This window comes from Euprymna scolopes, chromosome 1 (genome assembly GCF_053919585.1).
Source record: "Euprymna scolopes isolate OS-2025 chromosome 1, ASM5391958v1, whole genome shotgun sequence".
Lineage (NCBI taxonomy): Eukaryota > Metazoa > Mollusca > Cephalopoda > Sepiida > Sepiolidae > Euprymna > Euprymna scolopes.
This window is the reverse complement of record NC_136482.1, coordinates 19,904,469-19,917,615: the sequence shown is the minus strand read 5'-3', so window position 1 is coordinate 19,917,615 and position 13,147 is coordinate 19,904,469. Positions and strand designations below refer to the sequence as shown.

The following is a 13,147-nucleotide window of genomic DNA, read 5'->3' as shown; positions in this document are numbered from 1 at the left end:
TTGAATTCCAACGTGTTCCTCTAAGTATTTAAAGACATATGTTGAAAGGGGAAAAAGAACTCGCTTAACTATTTCAATAGCAAGAATGCAATTTTATTTTGTATTTTCAGAAATTTAACTGAGTAAGTGCCGAAATGTTTTAGCTTTGTTGCCCAAAATTAAAGTTTTAAATGTTACAGGTACTCTAGGCAAGACTAAATCCAAGTGCCATTGAATAATTTTTGATTTTTACTGGTACTGTGCTTAAATTCCCTAAACTGAAGCAGGATATTTTTGTTTTAGTAATAAAGTCAGTTCATTGCTTATAGACAGTCTTCATAACAGATATATTATACTATTAATTGTAGTCCCAAATTTGTTTGTTACATTTTTTTCTGTTATGTTTTTAGGGAATTATGAAAACTACTTCGGAACACAGATTGGTGAAAAACAGGAGAGTTATGGGACCTCAAGTTAACGGGTAATCTTTTTTTGAAATCTTTTTAATTAAATTTTATGAGTGACAGAAGAGTGGCTGTCTTGTCTGCCATTTTGAAAGAAAATAGTCTAAAAATAAAACAAAGGAAGATAATTCAATGATTCAAACTTACGAGATTTATGCTGTAATGTCTACAAATTCCCATTAATTGCTTAAAAATGATTTTTTTATAAAAATAAAACTACTTGATGAATTTACATGATTTTTGGACTACAATATATTTTTGTTTCGTTACTGGTACATTCATTATACAAATTTTTTGTTATTGTTTTTTTTTTTTTAATTTGGGGGAATTCTAAACCAGAACCTTTAATTTTTTGAGATGAGGATTGATAATTTGTATTATTCAGACTATTGTTGTGATCTTGGTTGTAATCTTCCTGCATATTTTTTAAAATTATTTTTTTTGCTCAACATGATGTGCAGTCTTTTTATTTTCATTTTCAGACATGATCAACGAACGATGCATGATGCTGGTTCAGCTTCTCTTGTGGAAAATCTAGTCATGGAAAGACTCCAGTAAGTTAGTTTTATCATTTGATAAAAACTCACTAAAATTGATTTAACACAAGTTATTTGAATTTGATATGATAAAGTTATTTATTCATGAAATCATTAATAAAGTTCACAACCGTTTTGAAGACTAAGAGTTTCAATAGATAAATTATAATAATAATGATGAATTTCGATTTTAAATATATATAAAAAAAAAATTGGTGCTTATACAGTATGGGTCAGAGAAAATCACATTCCAAGTAAAAATTCTCTGATGTATGTATATAGCAGAGAAAAATAAGTATCTTCAGTAAAAATTATGAAAAGCTGTTGAGGAGAAGCTTGATTAAAGATAAAAATCAGTTTTCATATTTTACTTATCCGTCATTAATAAGAATGGAAATCCTGTAAAGCAAACGGGAGATAAGTCAGTCTGTCATTTAGTCAAGTAATAGTGAATGGCCGATTTGCAAATTGAACTTCTACTTAATAATTTTTGTAATTTTTAGTGAAGATACTTATTTTTGCTTTATATATTATTATATTGAAGAATTTTTACTTAGAATGTGATTTTCACTTGTAATTCATACTCTAAAAGTGGCAACAATTCTATTTGGTAATTAACAGAAAAAAATTGATTTATAAAGATGTTATGAAGTGTAAGAAAATAAAATGCAGTGGAATTACTAGTAGGTTTAAAAAGGATAACTAGTTTATGTGCAAGAAGTGTAAACTAATGGAGATGGATGAAAACTCAGATAAAGGAGAATGTATCTCTGGATAATACAGCTATTGAAGTTGTTCAGAAGTTTTATTACCTTGATAAAATTCATAATCATTTTGAAGACTTAAAGTTTAAATAGATAACTTATATAATAATGATAATCAAGGGTTTTACTTTTGAATATATTTTGAATTTTTTTTTTGTAAGCTCATCGGCTGATGCCTGCTGACATGTCATTAAAAAAAATTGGAGATTGTCAAAACATTTTTTTTTGTACTGTCGGCACACGTAACTAATAGCTTTCAAGGAAATGATTTGGTGCATCTGGAGTCAGATCGTTGTTTCTGTCTGAGCTGATATGATGTACAACCTAAAACCAGCAGTGAAAGCAGTGCATCACTCATAATCTCCATTTCATCATCTGAAGAATTTCATGATCAATTATTTAAAAACAAAAATACTGTTTGATAATCAACACAAAAAATGGATTTACAAAGATTTTATGAAGTGTAAGACAATGATGAAAGATGATAACTCTGATATGGAGAAAGTATATCGAGATGGCACAGCTATTGAGGTTGTTCAGGAATTTTGTTACTTTGGTGACACCATTGACACACAAAGGGGAACAAATGCTAGCGTGATAGCAAAATAGACTTTGTGGCTTAGTGGGGGATGCCCTTTTTTCTACCCTGCAACCTCTCTCCCACAGAAGAGACGTTGCGAGCCTATCCTTGTTTTATTGTTATTTCCATAGCAGGTGCTCGTCTGAACTCCAATCTCTGGTCCCCCCTCGCCAATCTTTCACGAAAAACACCTGTCTAGCTGAATCCACTGTGAAAAATTTCCCCCACTCTTTATCTGTGCCTAAATCAAATCGTGGATTCCATGAACAAAGCTTCTTTCTTAGAACTGCATGCCTGTGGAACTCTGTTCCGTCTGCCTGCTTCCCACCTGACTACAACTTGGATGTCTTCAAGTCCAACGTTAACAAATTCTTAATGAACCGCCCCCTTAAGTAAACACTTCATCAAATCTCCACACTAACGTAATGTACTTGCAATAACCCTTATCCCTGAGTGGCTTCCGGGCCTTGATAAGTGGTGACCACTGTGTAAAAAAAAAAAAAAAAAAAAAAAAAAAAAGTTGGAGTAAGTTCAGAGAACTTCTGCTATTAATAACCAACAAAATCTTACCACTGTTAACCAAGGGGAAAGTTTATCAGGCATGTGTATACAGTGTGATGTATTGAAATGAAACCTGACCATTAGTGAGAGTTGAGGACATGCATTGCATGGAGAGAAATGATATGAGAATGATACAATGGATGTGTAATGTGAGTTTTAAAGGTAGGCTTACTTCTGATGACCCCAGAGAAAAATTAAATCTGAACAGTATAGGAAGATGTGTGCAGAAAAGTAGGCTTTGATAGTATGGCCATGTTAAAAGAATGGATGAGAATTCTTGTGTTAGTAAATGTATTGATCCACACGACTTCCGGCTTTGAAACTCATTGGAAATAAACTGTGTTACTTATTCTGAAACATTCTAATGATAATTTAGGTATATGTATGAAAATATCCGGAAACTAATTATTTTCATTGAAAAATTCATTTACAGAATATTTAAAAAAAATAAATATATCTATTTACAGAAAATAGTCACAAAAATGAAAGTAAAAATTTTTTTATATATAATAAATTAAAATAAATTAAAAAAAAAAAATGAATGTTAAAATAAACTGAAATGAACGAATATTTACAAAGTTTAGAAAATATGAATTTTTTTTACATATAATAAATTAAATAAAATAAATTTAATGAAAACAAAATGTACATTGGTTTAAATATAATGAAACTATACATATAAATCCAGAAGACGATCGTAATAGATTAAGCAAAGAAACAAAATATAGCAGGGTCTTCAGATTAAGTAAACCATTTACTTCTGATGATTTTCTAACCAGAAATTGCTTAGATCAATAAATATGAGATCACCAAATACTTATGTTAAATTTGAATGACTTTCCCATTAAATGAGGCTCTTATTTTTTCAAATAAAAAGAATATCTCTTGGGTGGCCTGATTCTGGCTGGAGATATTTTCAGTTCTCTGTGCCCCCCCCCCCCTCCCTTGACCAAGCATTGAAAAACTGCACATTTGCTATTCATATGTGCTTGCAAAACATACTGTGCAGCACATGTTTATAGTATTGAAGATGACTGTAAGTAAATACTCACCTTTCGATTGGTTATGTTAAATTTTAGTGTTTCCTTTCAGAGAAGAAATTGGTTCATTGAAAAAGCAAATATTGGTCCAACAAGAAGAAATCCAAGAACTCAATGAGCAGGTTTGTATTTATAATGATTAATAATATATTTACTTGTGATGATATCTAATTGACTGAAAACCTAGGTGTGCCAATTTCAAATTCAGTTTGTTCCACAAAAACACTTTCACTTAGACATGTAGGTTATCTTCACATGGTCCCTCCTGTAAATATATCATGTCTTTCTAGTAAGAATTCTAACTAGAAAGATATCAGTGAAACAAATGCCAACAATAGAATCATCTTTTTCTTCCAAAATGAATGAATGAATACAATTACTTTATATCTTAATATTATGTTAAAAATTGTTAAAATTCAAAACTCAAATCTTGTAAAAAAAAAAAAAAATTATCAATAAAAAATGGCTAAAAAACAATATTTTTTTTTTTTTTCATTTCAATTTTTACAATGCTTTTAATTTTGATCAGATCTTTATGTAAATTTACAGTCTGTTTTTTATTCATTAATGTCACTTTTCTCTTGTACAGGGTTCAGACATTTTTTTCTCATATTTCACAATCATATCTGCAATTTGATTATCCCCCCCCCTATCTTTTCTTCTTCTCTACACCCTCTATCTCACAAAAGTGATGTCAGTAGTTTAAGTTTTGTTCTGTAAATACTATTATGTCATGTGTTCTTCAGAATTGTCTCATCTATTCCCTGTTTTCTTCGTTCTAGCTCTTTTAACTTGTTGGTCTAATAGTCTCCATCAATTTGCTGTTTTAATACCTCGTACAGTTTCTTATTTCAGTAGCTTCTTTTCTGTAACCAACTCTTTCGGCTGACATTTTTCCTCCTATCTATAAACTTGGTCTTTTCAAGACTAAAGCCGATAGGCATCTCTTTTCATTCTTGTTAGCTGCTTACATCAAGTGACTTCATGCCCTGTCTGGAGCGATTTTTATAAAAAAAAGGTTCACCTCTCTAACCATCACTGTTCAATAGGCTACGGTCTCCAAATTCTATTGTATTGAGATGATTTCCCTGGCAATCGATGTATATTTTAAGCATGCTTGTGATTATTAATATATGCTTTTTCATTCATAATAATGTCTATAATTTTTACCCATTTCTATGTATCAAGTTTTAGTTTTTATCTTTCATTTGTCTTTGGCAAACCTTTTCTGAGTTATCTCTCTTAGACAAGATCCAAATTATCTCCCCTCAATGTTATGTAGACATGGGAGAATACGCTTTTCTTTCTGGCAATACAAAAAAAGACTCCTTCCACGTATCTATGAGATGCAGAATTAGGATTTTCTTTTTTCTGGTTTTTAATTTAAAGACTTGTTCAGTGGGTTTTCACTCTTAGCATGATTTTTCCAATTCTGACACCATTTCATCAGACTTTGCTTCGTGTGTACTCAAGAAGAGACACATGGCAGTGATTGTGTTGGAGGAGAGACATATAACATGTGCATTGCTAATAACATAAAGATGTAATATCAAATACTAACGGGAGGGGAGGGGCGCCCAGTGCTTTGCCCGGTCATAAAATGCATTTAAATATGATGTTTTAATTTGTCCAGATTTCGTATATATTATTATAGAGTCGTGATTTCAAAAAGTAAACATAAAAAGTATTTGCGTGCCAACAGTTAGAATCGAAACCGAAAGCAAAATTGTAGCATTCAAAGCTGGTGACATTACCAACATAACACGCATATGAACTGATTAAAAAGAAACTGAGTGGATGTACAAAATGTATAACGATGTTTTTCAATTTTGACCCATTTTTGACCCCTTAAAAACTATTTTAACTGGCGAAAGAACCATAAAAGGATGGTCTATAAAAAATCCAATCATTTGAGGCCCCTTGCACCACTTTGCAACTTTTAGTTTCAGGAGAGATAGAATTTGAAAATATGGAGACAGACAAACATAGTAAGTTAGATTTTTTTTTAATGTCATCGAGTTAATATAAATTAGTTTGAAAATTATAGCTGTTCAGAGGTTAGTGAAAATATAGATTTATTTAATAAATAAACATATTGATTGATTTAAGTTCTAATTTTCAACCCATATAATAGTTTTCATCAAAAAAATGCAAACAATATTTTCTTTTTTTTCAGGTGGCATGTTGTCACTTAGCCAAAGTCTTCTGTTCTTATAAAAAATTGAGATTTTTTAATGTCCAATTCCAGTGGTTTTGTGCACACATGTGAGTTGGCAGAAAAAAAGTGTTTCCATTGTTTAAATGCATTGAAATTTGAAAATTATAATAGTTCCAAGACCATACATTTATTTAGGAGTTAGGTAACATCATTGAAAACATTATTTTTTAAGGTTAATTTGAAAAAGTTTTGAATATTGAAGAATGTGATATAATTTTTTATTAAATTTATTTTTTGTTATTTAACGTTCTAAAATTTTTCAAATAATGTTTACAATAATGTGAACAAACTTTTCTTTCAAAATGTTCAACAACCACACTTGTCAACAACCGTCAACATGATTGGGCATATACTTTGCTCTCACCATAAAGGTCTACCTCTTGTGGTTAATACCACCAGGGAATGGAAAGGATAAAGAAAAAAAAAAATCTTTTTTAAAAAAGGTGTATACCACTGAAAGTCTTAGAAAAAATTAAAAATTGATTTTATTCATTTAATCTGCTTTGAAGCAAGTGCTCATACAACAGCGTACGTTTTTTATGCAATTCTGTGCATCAGTTGGGGAGTAGAGAGCAGACAACGCAGTGTTTCAACGTATGCTCCTCCTCTTCAAATTTGCACATGATTGGATCAGTTTTGTAGCCTCCATTTAGTCATAGCGACTTTTGATCACTCCATTTCTGTTCTCAGATCATTGAATGTTTTACACTAGAGCCAGAATGTTTCTGAACTGAGAGGAAGAGCCTCAAAAGAGGAGATTCTCATGTCAGTAAGAAGGAGGGGGAGCATTCTCTATCCATTTCGTCCACAGCTGTAGTCTTGTCTCTTCCTGAGATGTTGTTAGGGAAGGAGTTTAACAAGACTGAGGAAGATTCTCCTTGACATCAGTTGTTGGACTACTGCTTCACGTCCATAAATTTAATTATAAAAAAAATGATATAATTTGATGTTCTAAAAGTTTTCAAATGAATTCTTTTTGTTATTCAACATATTGTTAATAATTTTGTAAAATCATTTTTTTTATTCAGAATAAGATGGAAAAAGCAGATTTTGAAATGTCAATATCGAAATTGCAACAACAGATGACTACAGACCAAAGGTAAATCGACCTACGAGGTGCCTTCAATAAGTTTCTAAACTTTTTTCGTATGGTAATTTTTATAGATAACACACAAAACTTTAGTCTCCCGAAGTAATCACTTCCGGCTGCAATGCACTTGTACCTTCAACAACTTCTGGAAGGTTTCATGGAAGTTCTCTTGTGTGAGCGTGCCAATGACCCTCATCATAGCCCCTTTCATCTCCTTAATTGTCTCATAACAACACCCTCAAAGGTTCTCCTTGAGCTTGGGGAATAACCAAAAGTCACAGGGAACAAAGTCTAGATTATAGGGAGGGTGAGAAACTGTCTTGACAACATCTTTCTTTCTGATCTTATCGGAGCAACCTTGGGACAAACTTTACGCAAATCTTCTGCATCTTCAGTTCCTCGTGAATAATTGTGTATACAGTTCACACACTGACATCAAACTGTGCACTTATTGTCTCTATAAACGCATATGTGTGAAATTCATTATTTGGCTAATCAACTCTGATGCTCTGATTTCTTTACTCCTCTCACCACTCCCGTCATACCTCACAGATTCCCTGCCTTCCTTGAATCTCTTATGCCACTCAAAAACTTATGCTTGATTCATGAAAGATGGTCCAAAAGCATTCTGAAGCATTCAATGTTTCTGTGGCATTCTTTCCGAGTTTAAAACTGAATTTTATTGCATATCATTCTTCTAAAGTGTACTTGCATCCGGATTGCATTTTACAAATTCAGCAGCTGTGACTATCAGGCTTTAGTAGGGTGTATTCTAATTCTTGCTGTAGCTGTTCATTCAAATCATAAAAATTGTTTAGGCATCTCATAAGATGTATTGTAATAAAATACCGAATTTTCAAGAGTCTACAACAATTTAAAATGCCTGTACAAAAAAGTCTGGAAACTTATTGAAGGCACCTTATATTTCACTATTTTAACACATTTGCATTCCATCTTGAATCCTTATTCTCGAGTGACTTTCGGGACTTGATAAGTAGTGACACCCTGTGAAAAAACTCTGTAATGTTTTAAGTTTTTAAAAATTCTTTTTACGTGAGCTCACACATGAGAGAGAGACTAGTTCTCTCTTAACTAATTAACTCTCTTCTTAACGACTAGCCTCGGTTCCCGGCTGTTTTGGAGGTGTGTGTTGAGTAAAAAAAAAAAAAAAAAGTGGTAGTCGGTAGGCAGGCTCGAAACCGTACTGCGAAGGAGGAAACGAACATGAAAAAAACATGCCGTCTTTGCTGTTGCATCCATCGCCAAACCGGAAGTGATGAATGTTTAAATTAAGGCTAGTCAATCGAAAAGAGGGGATGACTTTTGAAAATATTGGCAAAAAAAGTGACACCTCCCTGTAGAAAAGTTCCCAGTTGAGGATGAAATAATTAATGTTTTTTAGCCAATTTTTCAATATTTGTTGTCCGAAGGATCGAGCTTCAAAACAGTATCGATCTCGTGAAAATCCGTCGCCTCTGTTGAAAGTTTTAGGCAGACGTACAAACATGCATACATACATACATTTAAACAGAGAGGTGAGTTTTATATTATAGATAAATGATTGAACACAGCAAACAGAGATCCTATAGGAGGGGGCATTTTGCTCTTGGGGATTATCAAAGTGTCCTTTCAGTTATTACAGTATCATTGGCAATACATTTTCTGTGACTCTCAAAGACAGACTAATTTGTAACCATAGTTCTTTTGTCAACCTTGATATCCATGATATCATGGCTCATGCCCTGATGTCTGTTTTCATTCTATGTTAACCTCTTGAAATTCATTCCTGACTTTCCAGTCTCTCTTCCTGTTATTTTTCATAGGAATTGGTTGATTTTCCAAATTTTGTGTCATTTGGATCTGTATTTAGTTTGATCCTTGTCAAGAATAATACCAACTGATGGGATATCTCTTATGTAACATATGTATTGCATGACTTACAATTTATCTTTTTTTTTTTCTCAATATTTTCTTGTACAGCTGTTTATAGAACAGTAAAATTATCACTAGTTAAGTGAATTTTTTTTATGTATTTGATGTGCAAATAATGAGATGAGTGGATGCAACTCCTCTAAAATACATCTACCAAAAGATTTCTAATAAACCAAACTAATTTAAGGAATTTTGGTAAATTTCATTAGAATCTGATTATTCCTTGATCTAGGGAAAACATTTTTTTGGTAGGGAAGGGAGCATTTTACTCTTGGCGATTATCAAAGTTTTACAGTTTGATGGGTAATTGGTTATATACAATGTCCACAGACTGACTGAAACCTTAGTTTCTTTGTAAGCGCCAATATTCGTGACATCTTTCATCGTGTTGTGATGTCTCTTTGTTTATATTCTATTTTGATCTCATCTAACCTTACACAATATCTCTTTCATTGGAACTTGTTTATTTCCCAAACTTTGTATCACTTCAATCTATACTTAGTTCACCCCTTGTCAAGATAAACACATAAAGCTACCCATTATGTAACACATCTACAGTGATGTTTGAAAATGTATTGCAAAATATTAAAATATCATTTTGTATCTGTTTTTCTCTTTTAGAGTGAATGTCAAGGAGAACATTGAATTGATTCGATTGCAGAGACAAATCAAAGAAAAGTCGAATGATTTGACCAATCTGCAAATGAAATACCAAAAGATAGAAGAGGTATGGTGCCAACCATTTTTCTGTAAAGAAAATCATTTTCCTGTGTTTTAAATTTTTATTTTTTTAATTTAGACTAAACTCTTACTCGGAATTCACTTTTGTGTATTATGAAGGAAATATTGAAAAATGTTTTCGCTAGATTCCAAAAGGACTATATTTTTATAATAATTAATGTTAAAGTTTTCTTCTATACCAGGATGGAATGGCTTAATTAGTTTGGTAACTTTAGCGCTATTTAAGAATATTCAGCACAAGTCCATACCCCCCCCCCCAAAAAAAAAGAAAAATTAAGAAAAATATTTCTCATGTACTCATGATGGAAATTGATCTAGTATTTATTTAAAAGAAATGAAAATAAAATTTTATGGCTAAATAATAGTCTATAATCTCTTGACACAATTTTGCAGAGCAAGGGAGATAATTCAAAATAATGAGTTCAGCAGAGTACATTTCATTAAAATACTTGGAGACTTTTTCTTTTTAATCCTGTTTAAGAGTGAGAGACTGGTGGTAGATGCCTCAGCTCATATGTGGCACTCATACGCCATGCATGGACAAATGGTGGCATTGTAGAAGTAAAGGAACCCACCTTCTTCGAGTTTTAGTTGCATCTTTAAACCTTTAAATATTACTTTTCTAACTTAAAGATGGATGTGCTAAAATGAAAATGATTATTTTTTTGTGCTTCTATAGTATTAGTCACAACTGAAAATCGTATTCCAAATAAAACCATTTTAATGTACTTATATATTATGCAGAAATTAATATCCTCACCAAAAATCAGAAAAAATGATTGAGTAAAACTTTTTATTAAAAATATAAATTGGTTTTATCGTATTTTATCTAATCCACCATTAATGAGAGTAGAAGTTTCTGTAGGACCTATAAATTAAAGGAGAAAAGTCAGTCTTTAATTTAATTGCAGACAATTCTGCTATGAATTTTAGGAGCCTTAAACCTATTTTGTTTTTATTTGTAAGTATCACTATTTATTACTATATATTAACATATATCTATCTATCTATATATATTAATGTTTATATTTATTATTGTATATATTATTGTTTTTAATTAATGGTTCCCATATCGTATTAAATTCTATACTAGGTCAGTTCGACAAGATACACCTGAAGAAGGTCAGAGATTACATCAACTGAAACGTTGTGAAAATCACACTTAATATGAAAACAGTAGTCCGATGAATCCAAATAATACGAATAACCAATCCTCATCTCAAAAAAATCAGAAATATCATTGCAATTTATATATCTATAAAAGTGAGAATGTGTGTGTGAGGCCACTTCTCAGCCTATATATATATTCAACAAATCTTTTATCTACAAACTTGAAATTTGGTATATAGAGTATTCAGACATGCAGAAAACTTTTTAATCTGTTTTCATTCTGAAAAAGAAATTGAAAAATTGGTACATGGGAGGCTATCAGATTTTTATGTTTTCGTGCATCATGAAATATTCAGCTTCCTTACATTAAGTATGAGTTTGTTTGAAAGCACAAATTAAAAGTCATGTCAAGCTGGCGTAATGGTTATCATACTTGATTCCCTGTCTTTAGGTTGTAGTTTTGATCTCAGCTTGAGTATTTTTTTTTTTCGTACAAGAAGTGAACTGTTTAGAAAAAAACATAATACTCACATGCACATCTCATTTTCTTTTCATTTATTTTTTACTTCATTTTTTTTTTTGTAAGGAATTTAACATTACATTTAATACGTACGGTATTTCTGTTTATGATAAATAAGAATTCTGCATTAATTAAAATATAATATTTATGTGTATTTTATGACCGGGCAACACCGAGTGGCTTGCTAGTTTACAAAAAAATCGATTTTTACTTGTAATTAATCTTAAACTCAATCATTTTTTTTCTAAGTTTGATAAGAATATTTATTTCCACATAATACACGAGTACATTACAGTGTTTTTACTTGATGTAAATGAAAAACAGAAGAGAATGATATGTAGATATTGTCTTTGTTCTGTTAGAATATATTTTTACTGATTAATTATTGCTTTACTAATTGGTTTATTTATTTATTTATTTATTTATTTTTTCTGAGTCACCTCCATCCAAAAATATGAATGAAACCATGTACACATGTGCGTGCCTTACCAAATCGAGTTATCATTTATTTATTTAGTGATTATTGCCTTAGTAATTAGTGTGTTTCAATCTCCATATTATATGTTTGCAGAAGATTAACGAATTGTTAATTATCCTTTTGTTGCAATTTTGTTTGTTGTACGTCTTTTCAGAATTTGCATATCATGAAGCGCAGTCATGAATCTGTCTTAATGGAAATGGATAATCTCAATTTGCAGTTGAAACATGAGCAGAATCTTAATGAAAAGCTGAAAAAAACAAAAGACAAATATTATTGTAATTCTGTTAGAATAGATTTTTACTAATTATTCTTTTAGTAATTAAATGTTTAATATTAACAAATTGTTAATTATCCTTTTGTTGGAATTTTGTCTTTCAGAATTTGCATACTATGAGGCGCAGTCATGAATCTGTTTTAATGGAAATGGATAATCTCAATTTGCAGTTGAAAGATGAGCAGAATAAACATTTAATGTCACAGCAAGAATTGAAGACAGCAAAAGCCAAAAATGCTCTCGTTATTGAAGTAAGTAGCAATTGAAATTTAAATAAATGACGCAATTTGTAAATTTAGTACTGTTGCCACATTTGGAGAGGAGCTGTTCAGAACATAACCTGCTTTCAAAACCATTTTCAAAACTTAGTGGGTGATTTTCTTTTCTCCTTCTTGCAACATTTTTATCCATAGGAGAGAAATTGCGAGTCTATCTCTCCTTTATCATTATTTTCAGAGCCAGTGCTCAACTAAGTTTCAAACTATAGCCCTCCCCATCCTACAAAACATTCATAACAAAGAATCATTTAGTTACAATCACTGTCAATAATTTCTCCACTTTGTGTTACAATCACTGTAAATAATTTCCTCCACTTTGTGTTACAATCACTGTCAATAATTTCCTCCACTTTGTGCTACAATCACTGTCAATAATTTCCTCCACTTTGTGCTACAATCACTGTCAATAATTTCCTCCACTTTGTGCTACAATCACTGTCAATAATTTCCTCCACTTTGTGTTACAATCACTGTCAATAATTTCCTCCACTTTGTGCTACAATCACTGTCAATAATTTCCTCCACTTTGTGCTACAATCACTGTCAATAATTTCCTCCACTTTGTGCTACAATCACTGT

At 31.3% G+C, this 13,147-nt stretch overlaps 1 protein-coding gene across 2 annotated transcripts in view; it reads left to right on the top strand.

The window, feature by feature from the left end:
* LOC145284295 (protein fantom-like) overlaps positions 1-13,147 on the top strand; it is a 123,801-nt gene that overhangs the window by 21,340 nt on the left and 89,314 nt on the right. For both annotated transcript variants that reach the window (XM_080133207.1, XM_080133165.1), the window contains exons 7-12: positions 390-460; positions 926-997; positions 3,977-4,046; positions 7,171-7,241; positions 9,786-9,891; positions 12,395-12,541. In XM_080133207.1, the coding sequence (XP_079989333.1) occupies positions 390-460; positions 926-997; positions 3,977-4,046; positions 7,171-7,241; positions 9,786-9,891; positions 12,395-12,541 (537 nt within the window). The remainder of the gene's footprint in view (positions 1-389; positions 461-925; positions 998-3,976; positions 4,047-7,170; positions 7,242-9,785; positions 9,892-12,394; positions 12,542-13,147) is intronic.